General features: G+C 40.6%; 1 protein-coding gene across 2 annotated transcripts; it reads right to left on the reverse strand.

Annotated features, from left to right (window-relative positions):
- Nucleotides 1-2,197: 2,197 nt before the first annotated feature.
- si:ch211-106e7.2 lies at nucleotides 2,198-11,219 on the reverse strand. Of its 2 annotated transcripts, XM_026366394.1 has the most exons (5): nucleotides 11,068-11,219; nucleotides 4,660-8,040; nucleotides 3,719-4,623; nucleotides 2,795-2,842; nucleotides 2,198-2,687 (listed from the first exon to the last, which is right to left on the reverse strand). In XM_026366394.1, exons 2-5 carry the CDS (start codon nucleotides 7,992-7,994, stop codon nucleotides 2,566-2,568), a joined length of 4,410 nt encoding a protein of 1,469 aa, XP_026222179.1. In that variant the 5' UTR covers nucleotides 7,995-8,040; nucleotides 11,068-11,219; the 3' UTR covers nucleotides 2,198-2,565. The 2 variants fall into 2 exon arrangements, with proteins under 2 accessions (XP_026222179.1, XP_026222178.1); XM_026366393.1 differs by having other exon boundaries at nucleotides 3,719-8,040.
- Nucleotides 11,220-14,467: the final 3,248 nt, after the last annotated feature.

Raw genomic sequence — 14,467 nt, forward strand, 5'->3', positions numbered from 1 at the left:
AGATTACCAGCAGATTACTGATCTCAACATCATGGGTACATTTAAATGTAAACTGACTAATTTATATTATTGTACAACTTCTGCATTTGTGCAGTTACATTTACAGCATTTTTTTAAATCTGAGTGAAACTCACACAAGACAAACATTTTCTACTTTGCGAAAAAAAAAAAAAGAAACAATCATGTAATTGTTGAAGCTGATAAAGGTCTTTGCTGCATCTTAGTTATTCTCATTTAACTTTTGTTGGGACTTGGATCATTGCTGACAATAAGTAATGTACATAGATCAAAAAAATCACATTTTTGCATTCTTCCTAGAGAAGAAAAAATAACTATCTTATTATATGATGTGACTAATTATTTAAACAGGCAGAAAATGTGAGAGTGTTCCGAGGTGCGGGGTTATGTTTATTGCCACTAAATGGGGTACAAATGTTAAAAAGGAAAGTGAACGACTTTGTTGACATACAACCGATAGCTGTGATTCGTTGGATGCTAGAATAAAAATATTGCTTTCTCCTTCGAGCTATCTGAAAAAAAAGCTACTATTGTGATTGTGAGGTTTATGCGAGCTAAAAGTTGAGCAATGTTAGCTACATTTTGTACTCACACTGACGACAGCTTAGCAATTGAAGATCTACTCAAATTCTCACCAGCGTTGTATTAAGATCAGTCTGACACAATAGAAATAATACTCGGCCTAGTCTACTCTATCTTGTGCCTGACCCAATTATCTATTGGTTATTTAGTGCAACGGTTAGGTGTCCGGCTTGTAAGTTGGACACTTAGGATCAAAATCCAACAGCCTGAGCACTCACATCTGTTTTTTGACTTTATGATTAGGCCCCATGTATATTGAAACGGTCTTAGAGGCGATCTGGCGGATGTCTGGAAGTAAGAAAAGGTCATCTGGAAGTAATAAAAAGTCGCCTGGAAGTAATTAGAGAGACATAAATATACCCAGGGGGTTTTTAGGGGGAAAGTTGGGGGGGGTGGCATGGTGACCTTTGACCTGAGGGTCATCAATCACTTTCTGACACAATGTAGTCATAAGCATCGCTTAGGGTTATTTTAATGTTAACTAAAATTAGACAGGGAACACTGAGAGCAGTATAGCTTTAAAAGTTTAATACCCTAATTCATCATGTGCAGTTCAAGGCTGAGGGTGAGACTGGGGTTGGTCGAGGAGGGAGTCTCCCACAAGTCCTTTTATACGAATACAGCAGATGTTTTCTGTCATGTTGGATATGAAGATACAATCGTCTGTTCTTGGTACCTACAGCTGTTACAACGGTGTATTTAACTGCGAGTTCATCTCAAGGAATGTCAGGTTATCGCATATTTAACCTGACGAGTATTTACATTTAGTCATCTGGCAGAAGCTTTTGTCCAAAGCAGCTGTATATTAAGAATTTTACCATGAAGCTGAACAAAGAGTTTGTAAACCAAGGTATGTTTTAGGTCCTTGTCGGGATACCATCTTGTCACTGTATCTGGCCATTTCACCTTTTGCTATCCTACATTTTTTATCCAGAGTTTTTAAAATGTGCAATATTTCATCAAATTTAAAGAGATAAAAAAAACAATTGTTTTTATAGGTCACAGATTGCTCATTACTTTTATACATACATAGATGACCATATATAGTTATACGTGGTTGTTGAATGTGCTCTAAAATATGCTAAAATATGTATTGTGGCTGAGTGTGTGCGTGTATGTGTTAGAGGAAGCCATGTCAAGGTGACCTGTCAGCTCCCTAGCACATAAGCAGTGGCTCTATCCAAGACAAGCAGTGGTTCGATAAAAACAGGGAACAGAAAATTTAATGATTGAACCAGACAGTGAAATGTGAAACAGAAGGAAAACAGGATGGAATAAACACCGAGGAAATGTTTAGAAAAGGACAGTCAGAAGAGAAAGCACACTTACTCCTGGACTGGACTCTTGGCTTCAAACACGTATCATGTCACAGGTTTTACGCTCCACAGCTGGGTTTTGACTTACACTTTTCAAGGCAGAGGTACAAGGCACTGTTTTCCCAATATACCTGAGTTCATCTCCCTTGAAGAGGTGCCATGTGACCTCGTCACCCCCCCCCACCCCCACCCCCACCCCCACCCCATTCTTTTCTTACAATAAAAAACATGAGACAAAGGAGAAAGTACATAAAAAAGTAAATCACATTTAATGCCCAAAAGTGAAAATGTGAATAAAAAAATTTTCTTAAAGTAGAAAAATAAAATATGCAGCTATAATACACAATTCACAAGCTAAATACAATTTAACCATCAGCCAAAAACCTTTAGGTTACACATTGGGAATTTACATGAACTGGATAACTTTTTACCTCCTTTACTTAAACTGGAAGATTTAAGTAAGAGAAGAGATGGGAGACCGGTATCTCTTACAGTATTGGCTGACTGTTAAAAGAAAGTGTTTACAAACTGGTAATACGTCAATGTACTCCAGTATTCCATTAAAAAAGAAAAGAATCCATCAAGACAATAAATAGCAATGAACAGTTTTCGGAAATGAAGACTTTCAAAGCACCTGCCATGTCATTTATCAGAGGACAGCGGTGTATTTTCTATGTTTTTCTTTGGAAAACATCTGCAGGGGACTTGATGTAATGGAGACGGGACGCAGGGGTAGAGGACAATACTTCTTCTCACTTGTGTTCTGTGTACCTATTGTGGAATCAATTTATAATAAATTAGAAAGAAATGTTCCCACTTAACAAATAACAACAAAACAACACACTAGATTAGTCTTATATCTTGTTTGCATATGTTACCTTTTGTACTGGGGCTCTTGTCCGTCTCTTCAATGAGATTAGGTGTATCTAAAAACAGATTTTTAAAAAAATTAAAAAGGACACTGAAACACAACAAAGACAATACATACTTCACTTAAAAAAAAGTTGCTTCTACAATTAGAACCTAAAGTTAGTACCTTGACCTATTTTCTACCACTATCAACGCTAAGGTGACAATAAAATAGCATTTTCTGCGCATATTTGGAGTGGGTTGCAGTCCACCCATCTTAGTATATGGAAAAGGATGGGGGTTAAAACAAAACTGTGTGGTGAGATGTTATATTAAAAAAGCAAAGTGAAGTGAAATTGATATGGCTATGGTGAACATGGGTCCTGACATTCTTCATACACCATAAACATTTCTACCACACTAATGTTATCATGTTTACCTGTTACACTTACATGACAGAAACGATGTTTGTGATCACTAAAGAAATTCAAGGACTTGGATAAACAAAGCTAAGTTCTTCAGTTATCTTTATCTACACAAGGACCATAAAACAGTGGGTTTTGTTCCATATACATCTGAATCATTACATTTACTTTTCTTAATGTTATTCTAAAGCTTTTCTTTGCCGATTTAAACAACCTTTGAATTGTGTCTATGAATGAATTGTGCTATATGAGTAAAGCTGCCATGATTTACAAATTCTCAGTTAACATCAAACATTCATAACATACCTCTTCTACAGGGAAGGAGTAAGGCAGCAGGACAACATTCATCATTTAAAAGAAAAACAAGGCTCTCACGAAGCAGGAGATTCTTTGCACAATTTAATGTTTTGGTGGTTTTACTAAAATTCAGCCTTGCTCAGCCCCTACAATAATCTCAAAGTGCAATATGGCCAGAGTGCAGCACTAAGATTGCTCTTATCCATCTTTCATTTTAAAATCGCGAGTTACCTGACACAGGGGGGGTTGTTTTCTTTCTTCCACTGGATTCATAATTAAACTTGAAGCTGTTGGGTAACACAACGAACGTGAGGCCGGTGTTTTCCTGGCGAGACATGACAGCACAGTTTCCCCCGTCAGCATAGTTTTTCTCTTCATAAGCCGTCTGCTTGAGTTTGACATCCTTTTTTGCCTCGTCCTCTCCAGCTTTGATTGAACTAGAGAGGGAGTTCCTTTTCTTCAGACTCAGAGAACGTTTGGTGCGTTTGTTGCAGAGACTCATTTTAGAGGAAACTGGCAGCTCTCTGTTGTTGGTGGGACGAGCTGTTTCGGCTTTCTTCACACTGACCCCAGAGAAAGAGGCAGTAGTACACTTTGGTGTTTTCAGTTTTCTTCTCAGCCTGAGTTCAGTTGGTGGAAAGCTGCTTCTCCATTTTTCATAAATCTGTTGTTTCACTGAATATGGTGCTGGGGGAACATTGGTCTTTCCCCGCAAGGCCCCGACTTTCACAGTGAGAAGTTTTGGAGCCATCCATGCTCCATTAGACAAAGATTGTGGCGATAAAACATGGCTTTTTCTGATGCCATGTAAAACAGACTTCTCTTGAGATGCTGAGCCAAACAGCACCAGCTGTACCGTTTTAACAATTGAGACTGGAGATTCACTATGAGGAGCTTCATCGAAATCCTTTTTATATTTCACACCCTTTACGACAGGCTGTGACGCCAGATCTACAGGAAGTTTGCGTTTCTTTAATTTCTTTTGGAAAATTGGAAAAATTCTGTCATCACTGATGAGCGTCTCCCGCTTACTTTCAACAGTTCCACATTTACTTGGAGCCTGTAGAGCAGGTGTCACACCAACTAGAGTTTTTTCTTCTTGAGATTCCAGCAATGTCTCTGTGACACTTGAAGATGTTTGCTCAGCTTGTGTCTCTGTGACACTTGAAGATGTTTGCTCAGCTTGTGCACAATCTTCTCCACGGTCTGACGTCTGATTTATATCTTCACTGCTCAAAACCTTTTTGATGTCCTGTTTGCTATCGTCTGAATGTCTCGCTGGACTACTTTCTGCTGAATTTATTTCTTCATTTTCACTTATGATTAGAATACTTGAATCACTTGTATCACTTATGCTTATTTGACATATGTTGTTTTGTTCTTTGTCAAAAAACAAGTGAGGTTTGTTCTCATCTTCAGTTAAGGCAATAGTGTGACTGAGTTCATTGCGCACATCAGGGTGACTGGATGTCATGTCGATGTTCTCTCCACCATTCACTTCATTGTCTTCGTTTGTGGCAGAGTGGCGTTTGGTGTGAGACTCCCTCAAACACAATTTGTCATTCTTTTGTGCCACTGTCTCTTCCATATCTGGGATCCTGTCAGTACAGTCTTTATGATTTAGTTCTTTCTTACACTGGCATTTACCCCAAGAAGATATGTTTGACCCACCAATTATTTCCATCCACTTTGCAATGCAGCAAACTTGTTCCATTGGAGACACTGACTGGTTTTCCAGTCCAGACTCTTTCAATGTGACACCTGCAGCCTCATCCACCTTTGCCTCCGTGGAACTGACTTTCTCTGGCTGACTGTCCACAACCATCCTCTGTTGTGTCTCACTTGTGACTTGTTCAAATATAATTTTGGCCTGTTCTGGAGGCAAAACCTGAATCTCAAAGGAATAATATGGGTCAGTTGAATCTGCAGTTTCTGCCTTGTTAGGAGAGGACGTTCCAGTGGAGCTAGTAACAAGGGCGGAGGCCTGTTTTTCTTCACCTGGGTCAACAGATTCAAGCTCGGTTTTTGACAGGAGATCATTTGGCATCTCGTCCACAATTTGTGCAGGATTGCTGTTGACAGTCACATCTTCACTTTGCTGGCTGTCAGTCTCAAATGTGTCAATATGAAACTTCAGAGACCATGGGAAGCCAAACTCCTTATCAATGTCATCTAACTGGTCATTGACATTCAACCATGACGATTTGTAGCGTGGTTCTGAGTAAACTTCCTTATCCTTGAGAACATGGTGCAGTTTGAGTGGGTTCCCAAAGCTGTGTTTTACTTGTGTCAGAACAGTGCAGTCTGTTGGTTGTTTGTCACAGAACTCTGTAACTTCAGTGATCAAATCCTTGTACCAGACCGGGACGTCAGACGCCAACAATTTGCGTTTTTCACCCCAAAACTTGCTCAAGAGTTTGATTGCAGCAAACTTTGTCAAATTTAACTCCGTTTGGAGTTTTTCCTCATCCAGTATCAAGTTGGTTAACATGGCTTTTGTCCATTGTGTCGTTGGGATTAAATAACGTTTCTGCTCTGTTGTCATCTCACATTTCTCCTTATCCCCGTTTTGACTTATTGGCACTTTGGGTGTTACTGATTGTTGAGCAGCTGTTGCAACCCCTTTGTCTGCTTGCATGTTAATAGCTAGTTCAGATCCTGTGTCATCAACATGTAACTGTTTTAGCGACAAGTCTTGAGGCCCAGATGAACCAGAAGATGATACAGTACCATAACTGGATGCTGCTGAATGCTTTATCAGAAATTTGCTGGAGCTTATTTGATTTGCATTTTCTGTGCAAAATTTCAAGTCCTCGCTCAAATATGCAGCCTGTCTGGTTTTTGCATCTGGTGAAATACATAAATGATCAGGGTTACTCAAAGATGCGTCTGTTGTAGTGCACTCGCCCAATTGATCACTGGTGTTAGAAGAGCTAGGCTTGCTGGCAACCTGGCAGCCTTCTTGTGATAACGGTTGCACAACAGCAACAGCTCTCATCCCTGTGCGGCCAGGAGATGATTGAATGGATCCATCACTTTCTTTCATTGATGTGAGCATTTCATGACTGTCTGCTACAACAAATTGCATCATCTGTTTCTGTGGTGAAACACTCTCAAGCAGATTCCTCAGCAGAGGTACACTATGTAAGAACTTAGATCTGCTCTTTGATAATGCATTGTCTGCTTTATTGCCATCTCTGCTCCTGTCGCCTGTTGTTCTAGCATCAAAACCATCTGCTACAGAGCTTTGCTGAGGTTGCAAACTTTTAAAGGGCTGTGCTCCTGACATAACGTTCTGGCTACTTTTAGGCAAAGACTGTCCAGAATGGAGTCGTAACACCTGATTGATGTTTGAGTTATAAGTTTGAACCACTGCCGATGTCACAGGTTGCGCAGATTGATTAGAATCCTTTAGTCTGACCTCACTGACATACTGCTGCCCTCTGTAAGTTGAGCTTGTATACGACGAAGAATCTGACCGAGCAGGGTAAGACGTTTGCAGACTATCCACAATTCTAGCAATATCAGAAATGTAAGTTATGGGGGTCTCATTCACTTTTGAGGGATAATAGTTGATTTCACTCTGTCTGCTAAATGAATTTGAGTTACCAGCAGAGGTTGCCTCCCCCCCAGGGTAATGTATTGTGTTGGGTCGAGGTGCATATTGTTGAGTTTTCTGACTCGTGCTGGAAACATGAAAAAACTGTCCACTTCTCACTGAGTTAGTTGTATTGCCGTTATTCCTGAAAGACTGAGTGACAGCCTCACTATAACTTGGAGGGAAGGAAGAAGAAGGTCCATGCTGAGCACCATTTTGAGTGGGATTCTGGTTATAAACAGTCTGTCTGCTGTGTGTAGAGCCAGATACTAAGGAGTTGGTATAGACTTCCTGGTCAGGTTGAAGCGATGTAGCCGTTGCTGTGTATCCTGAGAAAGGTTTCGTCATCTCCCTACTTCCATTTTGATAAAGAGTTTTCTGGACTCTATCATGTTGAAGCTCAGATACAATGGTACCATCCTGCGCCTTTGCTGGCTGTTTACTATGACCTGGTTGAGTCCAGTGTGATGACATGTCTTGCTGAGGGTGTGGAGTGTTGGCTTTCAGCATACCTGGTAGACTCTGCATTGATGAATTAAGAGCAGAGCTATGATAAAAATGTGGCTGTGTGGTACCCGAAAATCCATAAGATTTTCCAGTCTGAGTATTAGTAGTTGAATTTTGCAAAACTTTGTTATAGTGATTGTTATTCCTGCTGGTTGGCTTTAGAAAAGAAGTTGTTTGAGGAGCTCCTGATGTCGTCCAATTTGACATCTGTCTGTTAGTTCCATTGGTGGAATTAGCATTTTGCACTGGTTGGGCTCCCATGTTCACCACCCTGTACTGATATAAGTTATTTGCACTGCCAGCTTGCTGATTTCTCGTGGTATCAAATGTGAACTGAGTGGCGTCTTGTGAGGCTGGTGCAACCTGTTGGTGCTGTCCATTCATCCAAGCACAAGAATACATTTTTGTCCTCCTTTAGACCATTTAGTGGGTTGAAGAAGTAACTGTCCTGTAAGAGAAAATCAAAAATATTTAAATATTAATTTAAAATAAACCAATAACAAATGCATGTAGTGCGTGCAACTGATCAGATGAGAAAGATTATTTTTTGATTATTGACGGCCATTCCTAATTATATCATCCATTTATCATTCCTACCTGTAGGGATTATCTGTCATGTAGGTAATGGTTTAGGTTCTCAAAAATAAAAAGTACACAGCGGAACTCAATTGTCTAGTGTTTACAGAGCATCAGTAGAGCAAGTCATATGATAAGAAACTTTTATGTATATAACTCTGGTTTCCTGAAGGAAATAAGCGTAATCCAGAACAACAGACAGATGTTTTCTTTTATCCTTCTGATGTCATGCTGAGCAGATCAGCTCTTGGAAAATGCCTCCTCCCTCGCTGTGAATATTGCCATTACCTGCCGTGTTCACACATAAGCTCATTCGGACATTACACAGACTTTGTACTCTGGGATTCCCAGGATAAAGTCTGGGTAATCTCCTAACTTCTCGGGTGCAGCTCACCCAGACATGCTCAGGATGTCAGTACATGTGTGAAAGCAGCTTACGCTTAAAAAGTCTCAACAGGAGTCACAGGTTTGAGATGTGCATGTGATAAGCATGTGGGATGTTTTTTACGTTTTTAATTCGCTCGGGAACAAGCAACTCTCAAACATAGAAACTCAATTAACAAAACTATCATCAGCTGTTTTGACAAGAGAGATCTTACCCCACCTAACAGACATCAGGCCTAAATAAAGCAGGATGCACTTAAGTAACAAGGCTACAGTCGGCTTTTCTTGAGAAAGCTGATTTCTTAAGTGTCATGTAAACGGTAAAACTATTCGTCAAAATTGGGGTAGGGGATTAGAGAAACCTGATTCCCTGAGGTAGATTTCTCATGGAGAAGGACGATTACTTTGCCACGTAAGCGCATAACAAGGTTTTTAGTCAGCTTTTTACAAGAGCACATTTGCATAACAAAGGCTGCCGACACTTACCCCTCTACTACTATCAGCTATCAGATGTGCTGCTGATTAAAACAAGAGATCATTACACGGAGCACACAGAGTAAAGAGGTGGGTGATCAGAAGGACGACCATGTAAACAAAAACACAATTGATTTCCACTGTGTGCTTTTTGTGTCGAGTCGTTCCTTCTGCATGCTCACACAGCAACCACATCCTCCCCCCAAAATCACAGTGACCATGTGACCATGCATATGACCCGTACTTTCTCCTGCTGTGTGCTGCATGTATGGATGTAAAACTCTAAGATCAGACCTGATTCTCGTGGCTTTGGTCTGTTTGTTAGCAGCAGTGACTGGGTAACTAGTCAGGGTTGAGGGAAAGCTGAAAGAATCAAAGTACAGAGATTTGTTCAATGAAACCCTCTGCCATACTGCTAAGAACCGCAGACTGGGCTGAGGGTTCAACTTCTCACATGATAATGCAGTAGTTACAGTTTTTAATATAGATCACAGATTAAGTATAAATTACACTCACACATATTACTACTATGCAGATCCAGATTACCATATGCCTTGTATGTAATGTTTACTAGAATATGTATTTTAAAGAGAGAGCGCAAGAGTGTGTGTGTGTGTGTGTGTGTGTGTGTGTGTGTGTGTGTGTGTGTGTGTGTGTGTGTGTGTGTGTGTGTTGGAAGAAGCCATGGAGACGGTCAGCGTGACCTGGACTTCAGTTGTTTCTAGCAGGCAGGTCAGAGTATAATCCACTCAAGATAAACATGGAGAGCATGAGAGCTATCGACCTAGGAATGAGAGGTTTTGTCTGCTCACAGGAGTTAATGATTCAGACTAAATGTTAGACAAGTCGTGAGCCAGATGGTGATATTAGCATGAACAGGATGGGATAAATCACCTTGCATATTACAAGCAATTTCTCTTAAAGCTACAGTAATAGCAATAATAGCAATAATAATAATAATAATAATAATAATAATAATAATAATAATGTAATCCTTTTCATTCACCATATCAGATCTATGTGGTAGCTGAACAGCCAAATGTGGAAAGGGCCCTTTATTGCATCCTGGATTTAGTTGAGAGTTAAAGGAGTGACTCTCTTGATGCACATATCTGCATGATGTGTAAAAGATGCTTCAGTGTCTCTGTTAATCCTTTCATTGCCACTTCAGATACTGTTGCTGACCTGCTGTGATCGTGGTTCAGGTTGCTCTCACACCTTAAACACGTCACACGTCAAACTACACGTGAACGTCCTCTCCGCTTATTGGTCAGATTGTGTCTGCCGCGAGAACTAAAAGGTAAACACAGGAAGAGGGTGCAGTGTTGTGGGCTGCTGTACATCTGTGTACATACAGATGGAGATGAGCTCACTATGAATGTTAACGCAGATTGGTCATGCCGCGCAGAGTCTTCAGACACTTCAGATCCTCACGTCTCCACGTTTGTCCTCCGTTAATCAGACAGCAAAAAAAATAAATAAATAAAAACAAAAAAAATCTACACACTAACTAAAGTCCTCAAATCATGCGATTCATAGCGTCACAGATCGCAGTGATGCGGATCGAGACCTCCTCATTCTGGGGGTCTCGGTGCGGTCGTTTTGCTGCGCACTCCAGCTCCATTACCGTGTTCACACCGGACAAAACGAACCGCACTAAGAGGGAAAAAACTACTTGAGTCCGATTTAATTGAACTAAATCCTGTGGGTGTGAAAGCACCCCTTACTTCTTCAGGGAGCTTTAGGTGCTTTTCCGCTTTCCACCCACTATACACTCTTCAACACTGACTACTCTCCTGCAACACGTCCAATCCTTCGGCATGTTTAAATATTTGATCAGCTGACGGCTGAGGATCACTAAGGCATGCAAATACATTAAAAAAATCAGTTATTTCAAATTATGATCACCACATTATTTTTTTTTCTTTGTCTGCTCGGTTCAATCACTGCAGCAGCGCATGAAGTCCTTTCAAACATTTAGCCGACATGCGGTGATCGCCGCCGCCCTAAATCGTTTTCTCTCAACACTTCAGCTACTTACTTTTGTCCCGACGTGATAACTTCAGCTGTACCAGTGCAAACATCCGGACTCCGTAGAAAAAGACCCTTCGTTGACTGTCGTTCGCGCATCCGTGTTGCATTTGTTCTGATCGATGTCAACAAAAAAAAAAAAAAAAAATCACAATAGTTTGTGTGAGCGTCGACTGGCACGTACGGACGAGTCGTGTAGCTTGTCCTGAAATAGGAGCTCCCTCTGCTCCTCCTCCACCACTGATCGAGTAACGTCCCCTGAGGGAGGGGGACCAGCTCTCTACAAAGTCCAGACTGTGGATCACTGCATTCAAGCGTTTCACAAAAATGCAGGATGCTTTTGGAAAACCACCGGTATGAAATGTGTCTATTCTAATAATAGACATTGCGTAGTTAGTCCCAGCAGCAGAGGGCTCCTGTGGCATGAATTTCATGTGAAATGCAGTGATTTCTCTTTAAATCTGACCCTTGAATTGAATTCTACCCATACAACCTTGCTGTGCATATATTGACCCAATTTCATTTATCTATTTACATATTCTGTATATATATTGAGTTTTTCGGTATTGATGTTATTGTGTATTTATGTTTGTGTATTTATGTTGGTGTTGGATCTTTCCTGGTTGTGGTTCCTTTTCTTTCTGTCTGTTTTGAGAACAATGGTAATGAGGCAAAACAATTTCCCTCTGGGATCAATAAAGTTTTTTGAATCTTGAATCTTGAATCTTGAAGTACTTAAAGTAGCGGATTACAATTTTTACATGTGGCCGATCCCCAGTAAAACTCTGAGGCAGCTCTTTGTTAGTGAAATGATATATGAACCTAATATATCAGCAGAGTAAAAGGATTTTTAGCAGAAAATGTCCCCTATCAAACTTTCGAAGTTTCTTATAACCTCAGGCAAACTTTGGAATTTGATTTGGCACAAAATAATGGCTGATAATTTTACCCTCTTTTACTTCTGGGGTCATAACTGTTGAAATTTCACAGAGCTCAACAAGAAATGACATAAGTTCCAGATGTTTGGAATAAAGTGTCTCTGTATATTTCAATTGAAGCTTAAGCATTGTCAAGTTTTGATGAGTTCTGATTTATATTTTGTGTCACATTTTAAAAAAAAAATGTAAGAAAGAAATGGAATATATTTTATTTAGCTGCTGCTTACTTTGGTAACCTTTTGTGTAAACCAAGTGGCATCGGTTAAAAGCAAACAGCAAGGCATTTCAAAGAGACTGGAATTAGTTTGTTATTCATTTGCATTCCTTAGATTCAGTCCCTCCCTCTCATTCTCACCGTCAATCACAGAGCACAGGTAAACAACTTCACACTCATATAGGAAAATGCTTCACAACACACATAGATGTACATTACAAACATAATCGCTGTTATGAAGAATAAGAAGACGTCTTCATAAGTTCCTGTGAGGGTTTCAGAGAATATCACGACCACGCTGAAGCGCAGCTGCAGCACAATGGGGTCCCCCTCCCCCCAAAAAAAACACGGGTCACATCAACAATAGAGTCTTTTAGAAGGTGCTTTGTCATTTTAACTCGACGGCCGCAACGCTGACTCTGAAAAGCTATGTTTGTTTATTTAATGTTAAAGTCAAACATGAAGTTTATTCAATGTTTAAAATATAATTTTTAAAACGTTTTACTTTTGAAGAAGAAGAATTTCTTTTAAATTTGGACTAAAACACTGCGGATCCTAAATATTAAATTGTAATTTGTTGTCATATCCTGCTCAATTACTTTGTGATTCTTGACACTTTTTTGTGAAAATTATATATCGACCGTGTTTATGTCTGCTGTAAGGACATTTGCAGTTTACCTTGATGAGGGTAGCACTACTTTTTCAGGAATGTATTTAGCCACAACTGTCATTCTATATACATCCATCAGATCACTTCTTCATTCAACTCACAGTCTCTCTCTCTCCCAAATTTCACCTGCTCCTACTCCACTTGTAACAACAGGCAATAAAGACACTAACGAGCAGCAAGAACATTGGGCAGGTCAACTGGATTCTGGAGATGTACAGCTCCAGGCCGAGGATACCTGCAGAAAAGTACAGAGAGAGGGAGACAGAGAGGAGGAGTCAAGCACAGCGCCGCTGATTGCTAAAAAATAAAAGAATGTGTGCATCGTCACAAAATTGTAGAACAATGTTAGCTAGAATTTGTACTCAAATTAAGGATAAAACTTTTTAAATGTTTTCATCAGACAATATAAATTATTGATTAACTAAACTTCCAACTTTTATGGACTGGTGAAATTTTGGCGGGCGGAATGCAGGATGCAAATGTGTGTGTGTGTGTGTGTGTGTGTGTGTGTGTGTGTGTGTGTGTGTGTGTGTGGCACCGTTCTCACGGATTACCAGACATTCTTGAACTTCTAAGTTATTCCTTTGTATATTATCCCTGTCTTAGACGGGTCTGACGGATGTCTGGAAGTCAATAAAAGGTCATCTAGACGTAGTGAAAGGTCGTCTAGACGCCATTACAGTGACATCATTATACCCTTAATGTAAGGGGGGGGGGGGGGGGGGTCCGTGGGAAAGTAAGTTCACGGTGACCTTTGACCTTAAGATCATCAATCATAATTAAACCTGACATTTTGTGGTCATGACACTCTCTGCTCTGCTCTTCGACAGCGTGAGTGTTTTCTGCCTGACCTGTTCCTGCTCCCCTCTGCCTGTGTCCCTGTTCTGTCTCTAAGTTGGATTCCCTCGTGTATGACCTGGACCGTCCCCTGACATCGTTATCAGTCTATCGGATCTCTGTTTCTATATTACCTCTCAGTACTGACCTGGATTGTTGTTTGGACCTCGGATCTTGCCTCACAGACTTTAGTGCTTTGACTGCTTCTTGTGTGTGTGACCCTGGATTCGTCTCTTACTCTGCGCCTCGTCTTTCTGGAAACCTGTCACTGTTTTGTTCACTAACCCACTGTGCTTTTGCCATTTAGCCTGTTCTGCATATCATTCCTCCTCTGTTCCCAGTCAACATATGCGTCACTCTACTGTCGGCCATTTTGGAATCTACAACTCTTCAGTCTTCTCTCTGGTTCACTCCTCCCCGCTTCTCAGCCACAGCTCATCAGGACTTCAAACGCCATACTCACCTGACGACAGCTCTGTTCGGCCACAAGTCCCGACTCTCATCCGCTGCATTATTGTCAATAAAACATTTCTTATCTCAGTTCTCTGGTCCTGTGTGGTCTCTGGCTATGGAGTCGGATCCTAGGCGCGTGACACCCAACCTTCCGTTTTCTCGCCAAAGTATGAAGCAAAATTTGTCTTTTGATCATGCTGTCTGAGCCTCTAAGGAACTGTCACCTGGGTGTGAAATCCTGCCGGAAACTCCTGCAAACCCACATCCCAGGAAGTCAGTGGCAAGACCTACACCAGTC

This window comes from Anabas testudineus, chromosome 6, assembly GCF_900324465.2.
Source record: "Anabas testudineus chromosome 6, fAnaTes1.2, whole genome shotgun sequence".
Lineage (NCBI taxonomy): Eukaryota > Metazoa > Chordata > Actinopteri > Anabantiformes > Anabantidae > Anabas > Anabas testudineus.